Source organism: Pseudopodoces humilis, chromosome 6 (genome assembly GCF_049639895.1).
Source record: "Pseudopodoces humilis isolate 2021_Gansu_Grassland_sample_001 chromosome 6, ASM4963989v1, whole genome shotgun sequence".
NCBI lineage: Eukaryota > Metazoa > Chordata > Aves > Passeriformes > Paridae > Pseudopodoces > Pseudopodoces humilis.
Window position 1 is genome coordinate 68,390,175 of NC_142205.1, and position 14,642 is coordinate 68,404,816.

The 14,642-nt window shown below is 38.2% G+C and overlaps 1 protein-coding gene across 2 annotated transcripts in view; it reads right to left on the minus strand.

The window, feature by feature from the left end:
* SYNPO2 (synaptopodin 2) overlaps nt 1-11,353 on the minus strand; it is a 79,145-nt gene extending 67,792 nt beyond the window's left edge. For both annotated transcript variants that reach the window (XM_005533146.3, XM_088056239.1), the window contains exon 1: nt 11,121-11,353. In XM_005533146.3, coding sequence (XP_005533203.3) covers nt 11,121-11,249 — 129 coding nt within the window. In that variant the 5' untranslated portion in view covers nt 11,250-11,353. The remainder of the gene's footprint in view (nt 1-11,120) is intronic.
* Between the last annotated feature and the right edge of the window lie 3,289 nt (nt 11,354-14,642).

Below are 14,642 nucleotides of genomic sequence, written 5' to 3' on the forward strand. Positions count from 1 at the left end.
GCAGTACTACAGACCTCTAAAAGCAGAGAGGATTTCCTAACGTATCATTTCTTCTCATTATGATCTGATGGAAAACTATTAGAAGAAGCATTTTAGATGTTTATCAGACAAGAGAAGCACTGCACGGGGCTGAGGCACTAGGGAACTCCTACAGCTGTGAATCACTGCGTCTGCATCCGGCACATTTGATCCAGTCACTGAAATAAAACATGTTCCTTGCTCTTGATGGAACACACCTGCCCACAAACATGCAACAATGAGTGTTTTTCAACCTTTAAAAAAGTATTTGGGTCTAGAGCAGTAAAAGGCTTTGGGGAAAGATTTGGTTTGGCTCTCATTTTAGGTGAGCTCGACTGCCATGCCGTTGCCTACAGCAGCACCTGAAACATCTGAAAAGAAAGCATTCTCCAGAAGAGGAAATGTTCCTTCCCACCCTTTTCAGCTGCAGCTGATTATGCTAAAACATGATCCCATTTCTGCCTGTCTATTTTTATCCCAGCGCCCAGCAGCTGATGAACAGTGCCAGGGTTTTGTTCTTCAGCACTGGACGGTCCAGGAACCCAAAGGCCGGAATCCAAGTCTGGTTTGAACAGGTCAGTGCATCTTTAGTTTTTGCCTGAGTCAATTAGCACCCCATATCAATTTGTGCTAATTCCCAGCTTCTGCAAATTTTCCAGGCCCCTTATGCAAATCAGGCCTGGAAGCAAACAACCAGTGAGTGACCCAGAAGGCTGGTACGGGGCTGGGCACTATTGTTCTCAGACCATGCATTTCAGTGCTCTGTTTGTTCATAGTGTAACTCTAAAAAAATGACAGGCCACAAGCATAACTACCTCCTCAGGCTTAATTATTGTAGCCTTTGTACTGCTCATGCCAGTGTAGAAAAAGAGGCATTCATGGGCCTCTCACTACATTAAGATTCATTGGATTGTTTCTCACTGTTCCGGTAAATATAGAGGAAGAAAACTGAAACTAGAATGACAAGAGGCTTTAAAGTCAACCCCCTTCTGTAGTCACAAATTATGCCATGAAATCAGAAATGCTTTGGTTACATTATTCTGGGGATCTGGAAAATTACTTTAAAATGTAGCACGTTTAGGAGCTGCATCAGGGTCCTCAAAATGAAGATTCAACCATGAAAAATTTACTTACATCACACCTGTGCTACTGATCTGTTAATTTTAAACTGTTTGAGTAAAAATGGGCTTAAGCTGCAAAACTTGGGTAGATTTCCAACACCATGGCTGGTCAATGATGCAGTCCTGGATTTGCTGTACTTCATGTTAGTCTATTCTTCATCAAATTAGTAAAATGAAGATCTAGTGTTACAGACTGTTACAGACTAAAAATGAGGGCAGAGAAAGGGTAATGAGGAATTTATTAAAAACACCATTTTAATATAGCTCAAAATTTGATTTAAATTGGATACAAGACCTGGGAGAGTTCTTACACCTCCAGGGCTCTCAGCCCTGTCTGCTCAGGTTGTAATCATATTGGGCTGCAAGAAACTGAGGTTTGAGGTAGTATTTTTTGTACTCTTTTAAATTATTATTTCACTGCATGTAATCAATAGTTGTGTGTAATATTACTATTTAATGTTCATAATATATGAACATTATATGAATATGAATATTAATATATGCAGAAATACTTTTGTTTTCTCTTTAAAGGATTAGAACTGCCACTTTCTTCTGCACTACTGAAATATTTTTTAGTCAATTTTTTTCTAAGATCAAAATTTGTCCTAACTGTAGTGTTATGAAACCACAAGTCAAACCCTAGTACAAATTTATGGAGCCCTCCTTAAGGGGGATTACATTTTATTTGTGTGCAGGGAATAATAAGTAGAAGTGAAAGAAAGATTTGGAATTACTAATTTGATGTTATGATTTTGATTAACTTGACATTCTGTGATTCTTGACTTGGTTTATATACAAATTTTCCTGGGGGCATTAATTCTGCACTTTAAAATTATGTGGTCTGAGGGGAACTGAGCTGAATGATACTTTCAGCTTCAGTAAGGAAATGTTAAACCTTTCAACCAAAACTTCTCCAAGGTAGAACTGTATTTACATTCACTTACCTATGATTTTGGGGACTGTGAAGAGCACCATCTAGTGATAATCAATCATGACAGTATCATGAAAAGGTGATTATTTAAAGTGGACATAAAGGCACACTGCAAATTCATTTACCAAAGGGACTGGAGCCTTCAGAGGAAACAGTGTCCTGGTTGTGGTTTTCAAATGTCAAGTACTTTCCTTCAGATACCCCCCAAAATGCACGATGCACCTAAAGACTGACTTTGACTAACAGTATCAATACCATGAGATAACAACTTTAATACTAACATTTTGTTTCAAAGGCTAATTATGTAATCTTACTATGTATTCTATAATGAAACTCTCCACTCTTTTGAATGGCTTATTTTATATTGATCACCATAATATACTTATTCTGTGGACTGACAATTTAGGTGAAACACTTCTAATTTCCTAGGTATCCATTGGTTTGTTATTTTTTGGAAAGCCAACAATACTGAAACTTTGGTCTTTTTTACTCTGAAGGATGTTTAACAGCTGCTCCTTCATGAGTATCTTAGGCATTAAATAGTATCACATGTTGGAATTTGCTTAAAACTTCAATGCTTAATGGTAGTTTTTCCTAATTTGAAGGATTTTGCAAGCAAGTCTTACAGTATCTGTCCTGCAAGTATTATTTCAGCATGCAAAAAGGTCATTATGAAGATATGATAATGTAGAAAGCTATTTATTCCTTTCAGATTACTTCCATATGCATCCTCTGTAATTAAATTAGTGGCTTATGGCAGCTGGCCTTTGAAGTGATCTCTGCAAAATAGGAAAACGTAATTTGTGGAACAAAATGCTGATCACTCTATTCCAGCCACAGCTGTTAAGCTGTAGTAGTTCAGAGAATTCTGTGCTGAGAGAGTTCATGAAAGTACAAAGCTTCCTGTATTTCAGTCCAAAGGAAGTTCAGTGGAAGTGATGGGCACTATTCTAACCAAATAGCAAAGTTTGAAGTCAGAGGCATTTTTGCCCACAATTTGCAGTGAATTCACTGAAACTGATATTTAAGTAGTTGTAGTGGTGTATTTCAATAGAAGTACTACAGTGAGAATAACAAGAGAAAGCAGAGCAAGAATTCCTGGCAGAGAAGAAGAGAATTTAGTGAGGTAAATAAAGACATGGCTGTTTCATTGGTGGTGGATGAATAAAGCTGTTAGGATGCATCATGTGATTCCCCTCGACAGCAGCACATTTTGGAAACACCTTCTATTACACAGGTATAGACAACAATTGCAATTACTGTTGTATGGTTCTCTGTAGAGATGCTTTTCTTACAGATGACAATCAGGACCCTTAGAGCTTTTCCAAAGGGATGCCAGTGAAATTGTTGGAGTGTCAAAGAGTTACAGACTTGTCCAGCCACACCTGTGCCAGCTGGAAAAGTTGTCACCCCCAGCTGCCTGGCACTCCTCTCCCTTTTCTCTTTCCTAACCTGGGGGTTTCTACACTTCAAATCTGACAGATAAACTGCTCCTAGGACTGTTGCCTGAGCTGATCAGGCAAAATGAGGTGCGTTAGCAAAGCCCTGAAATCTAAATTGCTTAGGAAATACCGTTCAGCCAACACAGGTCAGTCGGTTTGCAGAGCTAAAGAAAGGGAGAGGGCAGTTACAAGGACTGCCTTCAACCACTAAACATTTACAACTGAGGGATATGTCCACTGTCTAAATTTTTCCCCTAGCTTACACTGATACATTATCAGTCCTTTAATAAATGGCCTCTAGTTTGTAGTAATATCAGTCTACTCTGTACTATTAGCAAGCATTTCTTTCTCTTACAAATAAGCAGATTTAAAAGCCTTCAGCTCAAGTGAGTGTCTTCATCCTCACACAAGACTTCCAAGACAGGTTGGAAAAGAAATGTACCAAATAATTACCAAATAACTTGAATAAAAGTTATATTATATAACTGTGTTATCACAGTACCCGAAAGTCTAAGATGGTTTTTTGTTCCTTAGAAGGGAATGATTTCTGCTAGACACAGAAATCTGTACTAAACAGATCCATAGCAAAATCTGCCCCACTCTTCCCAGTGAGGATTCTTATTCATGATATCTGCTTCTAATTAAATAACTGCACTATATTATATATACTAGGACCCAATCCTTTGCCCTTTGAAGTCAATGGCAAAGCTCCCAATGAGTTCGTGGGGAAAAAAGTAACTCCTCTCTTAAGGGTTCCTTTAGTGAAATTTCAACTGTTAGGTTTTCAAAACAGAGCTTCAGCTTTGCCACATTTGCCTTCAGACAACCAGCAGCTCCTGATATTCCTGTATTAGGCAGAGAGTACTAGAAAGGGCAAATTTAGTCCTATCAAATTATGTTCCCCTGTCATTCTGTTTGCTTTTCTTTCTCTTACTGTGAAGAGCCACAATGGACATATGGTGCCTTACATTATTTTTATTTTAGAAACTTTCTAGAAATTCGATATTACAGCAATTTATGCCATACGTGGCATGTTTATGCTATGAAGAAGGTATCAAGTGAAACCAGCAGTATAGAACACCACAGTTTATCTACTTTCTTCATTGTTTTGACCCATCACCAGTTCATCTGCTAATGAATTGTAATATAAAACATGCCTTCAAAACCCAAAGCATCCAGTTTCCTAAATAGTACCATATTTCTCAAATATACTTACAAAAAGGCAAGTTCATAAAATAATGATTCCACAGCTACTCAGTCCAGGATGACATAACTTTTCTGAAGCAAAAGGTTACCCATGCCCTCAGTGCCCAGTCCCAGATGTAGGAAGCAGATGTAAAACAAAAAAGAGACTTAAAGGATTCAAGATATATTTCTATAAAGTAGGATGACAATGTGCAGACAGAGTTTCTCTTCTAAATAAGAGAGGGACGGTCCATACTGTGCCTAGGACTGCAGAACATCATAGACAGCTCAGGGTCTAAGCCTGTTTCCTCTGGTGAGCTTTGAGCCAGGTTTTTGTTAGAATTTACCTTCCACATAAGCCACAAATAAAGCAGCCACTTTCCACTGTTCGTAGCTCTCCACCCAGAGCAAGGTGCTGAGGTGTTTTGAAGATTTTTGGCCTTCACCATGCTCAACACCAGGTTGTATTGGCAGGTCACCAAAACACAACACTTTGATTTTGGTGCACACTGAAGTGTTCCAGCCTAAATGTACGTTAGTCTGATCCTAAAATTCCCATTGACTATGGCCTACAGATTCTAATGAAATGGTGCAGATGGGATAAATTACAGAAAAGAAAAAAAAAAAATCCACTGTGTAACTTGTGTACATTAGGTTTGAAATTTAAAACCTTCAAGCTGATATCCAGGGGTTTTTTTACTGCCAGTTTTGTTCCAGCCAACAAACAGTGCTCATGAGTACTGGTTGCAATCTAAATGTTATAATTTCTGTCCATAGCTAATTCCATGCACAGAATTATTCCTCTTAAAGCTGAAGCTATCTCTGCTAATCCCTCTCCCTTTATAGGGTGCTAAGCATTTAACTTATGAAATATGGTCCCTTAAAGTAATTTCTGCTCTAAACATTTCTGCTGCAAATAGGAAGAACACCAAGTTCTGCATTTGAAAGAATAGCCTTCCATGATATGCATAAATTGTTAGCTGTGTCCTCTTACACAATCTGACACAATCTGAGAGGACTCTGTAAATAACATTTCCTGTTGTGATATTTTAATGTGAACTTGGCCAGAAATCTTACTGTGACATTCACATTCTCAATAAGAATGCAATGGCAGAAAATACAGAACAATGACAAGTAATAATGTCTTGCAGTGTATTTTAAATGTTTCCAGCAAAGAAACTACAAAATGAAGCAAAGCTCTATACAAAGCAGCTAATCTAATTTAGTAGGAATACACTGTTTAGTGTTTTTAGTTTGTTTTTTTAAAATCAGTGTGAATTATGGCGTTCATTCTATTCCATTGAAAACTCGCCTAGCGTGAGAGTTGGAAAAGCATCAGATGGAAATAAGCACAAATGAATAATACCATGTATCCAAAACATGCTTGTATTTGCCTAAATGCAGTGGGAAGCATGCCAAAAACAGCTTGGTATGTAGTCCTGCATATCCAAAGCAGGGTATACACTCATGAGCTAGTTCAGCCTGCAGCTTTCAAACAGCTAGATGGGACTCCAGTGCTAAACATTTCCACTGGCACAATGGCTGGAATGCAAAAGCTTGAAAGTAGGGAACACAGAGCCCTAACCTTTAGAAGAACATGTAAACCTTTGGTGGGTAAGGTGTATGAATTTTTTTTCTTCATTATTTTTCCAACTAGTACTGTCACATTTTTTTGGAACAGTTATTTAGCAGTGGTTTATGTTAGCTAGAGATTTGGGGAACCTTACTTTGTTCCTCTGTTTTGCAAAATAAATTAACTTAAGCTCCATAATGCCCCGTTTCTTCCAGTCTGTCAATGGAAGTTTAGGAATTTACTTAAATAAAAGTTGAACTGTGTCATCTAAACACATGCAAAAATGTATTGGTTATTAAATTGGGTCAAGGCTTGTAACACAGTCAAAATCCTCTCCAGAAAAGATAGATAAACCCACAATCTTCCACGTAACTCCTTGTGTGAAAGAATATGTAAATATGCCTTGCAGGGTTTTCTGAATATCAGCAAATACCAGCTGTGTCAGATGGTCTGAAGGGTGAATTTGAGAGTAAGAGTCTGTCCAGGCTGCAAAAACAAACTATGTTTGGAAATGTATTAGCCAGCAAATTTAAACAAACAATTTCAAATACAGGCCAAGTAAGGCAAGTTGTGTTTAAAATCATGTAGGTTGACTCTAAACTCCCCTCCTTTGCTGCCAAAGTTCAACTAGCATGTTTTAAACATGGCTTGTTCTGCTGATTGCTATTGCATAAGGTTGTGTTCAAATCCTGTTTGAAATGTCAAGGGGTACAAATGAGGCGGTATCAGCAGGGTGGCGATAGCCCAGGGCTGAGCCCTCACCCAGCTCGACGACAACTGCAGCTCCAAACAGTGGTGGAGAGGGAGAGGAAGATCCTGCATTCCCTAACCTCATTTACCTGCCTGCAAGCGGGAGTATTTGCCAAGGGTGACAATGTGAGGGCATGACAACAACTTTAAAAGGTTTCCTTCAACCCAGCAGCTGAGATGTCTTTTGTGGATAGGCCAACTATTTACCAATATATGCTTTACACATATATGTGTGACAGTGGCGTGTTTTGCCTTACCTCAGGGTCCAAAGCATAACTGTGCTAACAATGTCTCACCCCTTATTTTTTTTCTGCTAGAAGAAGTGTAGAGGTCAACTTTACAACTTAGATGTAAACCTCTTGGGGTTGTTCTGTATGTGTCAAGTATTTTGGATAAAAGCAGAGAAAAAGTCAAACTACCACGACACAGCCCACCTCTGTGTGCATCCAGTATTAAGTAATCATATTCAAACATTAATTTTCACACTGTTGGTTCAGGTAGTTCCCAAGTCTTTGAGTTTCACTTTCTGTTTCAGGTTCCAATGAATCCAAAATGATGAAACTGAGACTTGAAATCTGAGCATGTTGATGGACAAAGGCACAAGTCTAAAATGACCAGGCAGCCAGTTGTCACATGTCCCTACTAAGCCAAAGGTAAAACTACAATTTGGGAAGCAGTAGCAGAAGTGTCCTTGTAAGCATCTGTTCATTTTTACTTTCAGGATACTAATCCAGATTTCCTTTGAAGTGCTTACAGGTCAGAGTTGTGCAACTTGCCTCCCTTAAATATTAGAACTATTTGGTTAAGTTCCCAAACTTGGAGCACCAAGACTTTGACAATGAGTCCATAAAATTATTGTTTGGTGCAGGTAACAAATATGCTGAGAATAATGTACCTCTCTTGCAAAGATAATTTAATGGAGTCACATTGCAGTTGAATTACAAATCTAAATCATCTTTAGGACAACTCCATTAAATTGCCTGTTGCAAAAGAGATGCTTCTTAAAGGATATATCTTTACTGTTAACTATTGTTAAGTATTAATAGAAAAACTCACAGGACTTCCTTTCAAATGCTAGTTCAGAAAACCAGCCATTATTTTCTGTATATTTTAAATTAAAAGCTGCAAAGCAATTTTCAATTAAAAAACCCACAATTATATTAATTTTAAAAATCTTCTTTCATATACCTCATGGTAAAATGGAAAGGACATCATGCATTGCTTAGCTTTTATGTATCTTGGATACTTATCCTTCTAGGGACACTGCTACACTGAGATTTCCCATCTCCTGCTTTGGGAAAGCCATCCTACAGCACAGCACTGACATGGTTTAGTGAGGGGATCCACACAACCATTGTTTTCCTTAGCTTTGGACTCCTGATTAAGCTGTTTGTTTTTTTTTTAAATCACATTCGTTTATTAGATAACCTTCTAAGCACAGTATGCCTTTGGACACAGGATTTAAAATACTTTCTTTTAAAGCCCTTATGTTTTATATTGGGACAGCATATACAATGTGCAAATTCTTTTTAACTGAAAATAGGTTTTTATTAAGTATTTGCAACATTATCAGACTTCACAAACTAAGTTGGTGGTCAGAGCCAGGGAATAGAGGAAGAGAATTGTTAAATACTTCTTATGCCTTTACAGAAAATGAGTCAAATATGTGTTGAATAAGAGTTTAAAAAAGCAGAATGATACTTTCTCATACTTCAGAAAAATCTGTTTGTTGCAATCTCACACTAACAAATTACTGAAAGGTCTTGAATCTAATTTAGTGGCTGTAAAATTATTTGCTGTTGAAAATTGCCTGTTTTATCTGCAAAAGTATTTGTGAAGAAGTACCGAGATATTTTTTGGTAAAAGGTTTGTCTTTATCTCTCTATTAATGCTTCACGTGGTAATGGAAGACAATAATTTATAATCTAGGCAAAACTCTCATGGATTTCAGTGGAACTGCTACTTGAATATATGCTTTAGGAGCTAGGCAAAGGCGCGGATGGTTTACATGTTCTCTATAAATGTAATAAAACTATTTTAAAAGGTATAAAAAAACCTGGTAAAAGCTGCTTCTGGCAGTGAGCTGCAGTGCTTATTCCATCAGCTTTAAAAACAATATGTTTCCTTTAGCAAAGAGTAGGTAAGTGCAAATTTGGGAATTTTGTGTCCTGACGTATTTTAATGGATTATCTCATTTCCCTCCATTTCATATCCCTCTCCCCTTTAGATCTATACCACAATCACTTCTCCACTCATGACAGAACTTGAGTGTCCTTCCCTCTGCTCTAACAAAGGTAAGCAACCCCTTTGGAGCCTTTCCTTTCATTTACAGCAAACATGTACCTGTGAGTTTTTTCCTAAAAATACGTATTATTATTTTTCTAAATGTGGGTATACTTTCCTATACTTAGAAAATGGGATTATGGAGTACACAGTAATAATATGTACTACCGAAAATACATTAGAAATAAGATACAACTACCTCAAGTCCCAACTTTTAGTCCTAAAACAGACCCCAGAATTAAGAGCCCCAGTCTAGGATGTGAATACGAAAAAAAAAAAGACCAGACAAAACAAACCCCTCACCTGAATAGGCCGTTTTTATTAGGAAAACTAAAGTTTAGTAAGAATCTTGTTTTCAAACCCCTGTGCTTTTTACTTTTGGTTTATGTAATCACTTGCCTTTTACCGTTGCTCACGATTTTTTGACTTCTAGCTACAAGTTTTCACTAGGTGGCAGGAGTCCACTGCCATCTGTTATCAGAGGCTTTACTTGCACAGCAACAATTGCCCATCGGTAAGAAAAAAAGTGAGCATGTTCAAGTTTTGCAAAACGTAGAAAAACAAAGAAAAAACTTAACAGGAATGAGAAAAATTGTTCAGACCCCCAATAAATCATAGTTCTGTTACTGGATATGGTTAATGTGATAGGCTGGAAATAAGTGAAAAGAAGAGCGAAAGATGTTATTTTCTTGACAGAGGAGCTAAAAAGACCTATAAAATGAGGTAGATTTATTGTTTCTGCTGTTTGTGAAAAAGTTAACTGATCAGGTAAATTCAAGTTAACTAATTAATAAATGTATTGACACCTTGAGAAAGTTACAGCTTAAGTACTGAGCTACTCATCTAAAATACTATATCAAAATAAAGGAAACACACTCAGTGTACTGCATTGTCAAGACACTGGAAGGAGATAAGATACATTTTAAACTCTCCCCCGCAGTTTAACTAGTTAGCAGGGCTCATGGGATGATGATCAGTCCCCATACTGTTTCAGCCAGAGGTATTCTGCTGAGCTCAGAGCCCTGGACAAAATTTGTCCCTCTTGTCTCAGGGAACAGAATGCAGCTCCATACAGTTACATAAGCCTTAATAACTGTGACAAATCTTCATTGTTGCACTGGAGCGAGCACTGATTTTTAACAAAACTACTTTTGAAATAGTACTTCTGCAAGTTGGGGCTACCAGTTCCTATTTTTAATTTATTGTCAACTTCTACTATCTGTCTTTCCCTCCTTCTATACATGCAGATAATTTATAAAGTGTCCAGTAATTTTCAGCATTGCTCATGAAATATAAGAGGGAACGTTTGGCATCTATTAAAGCTGCTTCTAAGACTGGAAAACTTTCCAAAACCAGAGAGAAGTCAGTGTAATGCTTTCCAGGATTCCCAAAATAGTAAGAACATTTTCTCATGATAAAGCTGTATTTATTCTATGACCAGAGTAGAAAAACTATCATAAATAGATGACTGAAGCAGCATTTCCTAATATGAGATTGAGTTTTGCGATGTGCCGAGTGCGCTCAGAGCCAGAGAGCAGAGCAAACAGGAGCTGAAAGGCACTCATCATGTCACAATTGAAATATTCGGAATTTAATAAAACTTTTTGCAACACTTGCAAGCTACCAAAAAGTAATAGTCCCTTTTTATTGACATAGACAGAATCAGTACCTGTATAATCTCTGTAAAACAAATTAGCAAATTTGAACAAGCATCACAACAAGATCCACACCAACAGGATGCAGGTTGGATTTAAACAGAGTGGTCTTATCATCCGTGCCCACAAAACTCCAACAACATCTTTCTGTCATGCTCCTACCTTGGCGATTTGCAAAGGCTGCTTCTGCTCCTTGCCCCCTTGCAGCCTGAAGCCCCACGGCGCCCCTCCGCTCATAGCAATGCAGAGATAATCCCCTGTGCCCATTTTCCTGGTGCAGTTCGGCAGCATTCACATAGAACATGAAAAACTTGGCTTGCAGATGTTCAGCGAGCTGGAGATTTCGTCTGCCGGGCAGAGCTGGAGACTCAGAGCACCACACTGTTGCTGCTGCTGTGTACTGCACGAGCAAATGTAGTCATTGAGGGGAATGGAAGAGCTCCCTCGCACCGAGGGCACAGCCCACTCTTTCGTCAGATTCCGATGCTCAGCCCACCTTCAAAGGAAAGTAAGTGAACTTGGAACTTGAGGGAATGCACACCAAAGTGATTTGCCCGTGAGGCAGGGAAGGCTGCCTTTGAACAGGGCTCTCCTGCCAGCTAAATCAAAGCAACAGCAAAATGAAGTGTACATTTCCCTGTGACAATTTGGGAAATAAGTTTACTTTAGTAACTGGTCCCAGAGATTTTAAACTCTAATTTACCCACTTCTTGCATTTTTACTCCAAACAAAGGAAGCAGAATGTCAGGGGAAGCAGCATGTACATCCTCTGAATAACTGATACACTTAGTCTGAACTGGCTTTAGGACGTTCATCTCTACTCTGCATGCACTTTCTGCAGCACTGCAGGCATGTAAAAAAAAAGAAAATAAAAAAAGGAGAAAAGTTTCCTTATCATTTTCTTGTCATGGAATCACTTCTTTTTCTAGCTCTCTCTGACCTCAGTATAGTTTAATGTGCATTGCGATTTAGCTATGACCTGAATTACTATTGGACCCTAAAAATACCTGTTCTTATGCAGACTGCTGCCTTTCCTACCAGAGAGGGGAAGAGGATTACTGAAATGAAGTATCAGATCCCTCTACAGATGCTATCAATGGAAAATTTGCATTGTGTCTTTAAAGGGGAACCTTACTATAAGCACAAAAAAAAAAAAGGAAATTAATTGAGGTATTGTGGTGGTTTAAGAGATGACTGTTCTTCAGCATAAGATGAACATTCCTCTAGCTGGGTGTTAAGAACTGACAGCATTATCTCCTCCTCACCTCAGCCCAATGTCAGGTAGCCTGGTTTAAATCACACTGCATTTTGAATTAAGCTGGTTCTAAAGGAAAGTGTTCAGCAGGTGAGCTGTCTTTAATGTCTGGACAAGCTTCTGAAAGAAACACCTTTTTCTTTGAAACCCAGAGTATTGGGACATCAAATTCTCACGGTATAAATTCACTGAGGTCCCCCTCTGAAGTGTTAACATTTGGTTGTTTATAAGCTGTCAGAGATGTTGGGGCTACAGGGAACACTCATCATTTAAATTACATGACTTTGCATCTAATTAGCAGGTAACCACTGAGGGCTTACACCTATTCAGTGCATCTGTCAATTAAGTGACCCCCAAAGTGATGCTTCAAAGGCAAAATATCAAGGTAGAGACAGGATCTTCTGTTAAACTGAAATATTCTGTCTGGAAAACATAGACAGACTTTTAGGAGCTTGAATCCTTCATTAGTCCTCTAAGACACTAAGGCAACACAAAGCCTGGGTGGAGAGAAGATCCCTAATGAAACAGAGAAAAATCAATAACAGGATTTAGTAGGAGGAAGAGTCCTTGCTTTATTGACTACAAGTCAACAGCTCTAGAGAAGCAAAACAAGCACAGATTGCCATATAATTAAACACTTAAGGAAAACACCATCAGAGAAGCCATACTAGGAGAGGGGATGGCCTTTAAAGGGACTTTGCTAGAAAACCTTTAATGCAGACACCTCATTTGAAATAGTCCAAGGTGGCTAATTGCTTATTATCATCTGCAGTGTTGATACATTGCTGAAGCAAACATTTTTAGTCTTTCCCCAGGCAGAATCTTGCTTTAGACAAAATTCTCTCCTTTTTACCTAACGATGCAAGTTCTTACAGATTTTACGGCAATAAAATTCTTCAGTATGTAGCTGCACAAATGCTCTATGACACCCTGTTCAGTACAAAAAATAAGCAGCTGTTTAAGCAGAATTTATTACATAATTCTTAGTCCTTCAAATGTTACAATTTTGTGATGAAATGCTGAATTACTGTTAGGGTGTTTTGAGCTTGTATTAGTCTCTTGTCATTTTGGTAAAAAGGAATAATCAAATCTGATCTCTGTTTCTGAGCTTCTTCATATACTTATGGGAGAAATCAAATTAAAAGGAATCACCCCTGCATTTGGATGGTCACATGTGTGATGGGAATTTGTACTAGATACAATTTCTGTCACTTTTGACCTTGTAACTGAACTGTGTAAAATATTAGAACAGAACAACCTTGATTAGTGATTGCTCAGCTGAAAAAATGACCAGTCAGAACACCAGAACCTGTTTGATTCTGGTATATGGCAAAGCTTTGGGGATATTTTAACCTGGTACATTTAAATGGATACAGGAGTTTTCACTTGAACTGAGAAGAGCTGTGATCTTGACACGAGAAAAAAAATAGGAGAAATAACTTTTACCTTGTCAGCTTGTTGAGGGACTTTTATAACAATTTCAAACAAATTGGTGCTTTCCTCTATGGGTAAATTTCTTGTTTGCTCTGCAGTAAGAAAACCATTTGAAGTCTGTGACAAAACTATTCCCATGATAGGGAGACCCAAAGCTTCCTATGTCTTAATCTCACAAAGACTATTCCATAGGCCTTAACAATTCCCATTGGCCCTGTATGAATTTCTTAAATGCTTATGCTGCAGTATGTTTTGCTTTTTAATACTGCTCATAGCCATTTGTACATTCTTGCGTCCTTTGGGATTTCCAAATGCTGGTCAGAAATTGGACATCAAGACAAAAGTGGAGTCTGTCATGGAGTTCGTGGCATTTTTGTCTCTGTAATTTCTAGAGTTTAAATAAATTGCATCAACTCTGAGATTATTTTCAAAATACACTGAAAAATTTCAAGCTAATGTCAACTACAGCTACATTTAACCACTTCCACTATCTCCATCATTTCACTAAAACCTAAAGATGCAGTTTTAGGCAACAAGTGGTAAAACTTTGACGTCACAAACAAGCCTATAAACTGGGAAAATGACAAATGGCAGAAGTCACTCAAAATCTATCTGTGCCCAAATACAGGGAAAGCTTTGGCTTCAATCTGATTTTGTGTGATGAGATCTGTATTAAAGGGTTTCCAGGTCAAGCCTCCCCTTGCTCATCTCCCTTCAAGAACTGCCAGTCAAAAAGCCCAGCACAGTAGCCTGGAGGAGCTGTGATAAGGTAGGAACAGGCATACTTGTAGAGTAGCCAAAGTGAGAGCATCTATCCTGAAATGTGGTCTCTGATAATAGATGCAAAATGGAACATAGAAAATGGAGCATTTCTTTCCCCAGGCAGCCTCTGCTCAAAGACTTCTTCAGCAGGATGTGGCAGCTCTGTACTTTCTAACAGGAATTTCTCTTCCATGAACTTTTGCATGCTGTTTCCTCTTGAGCCTACGTAACTT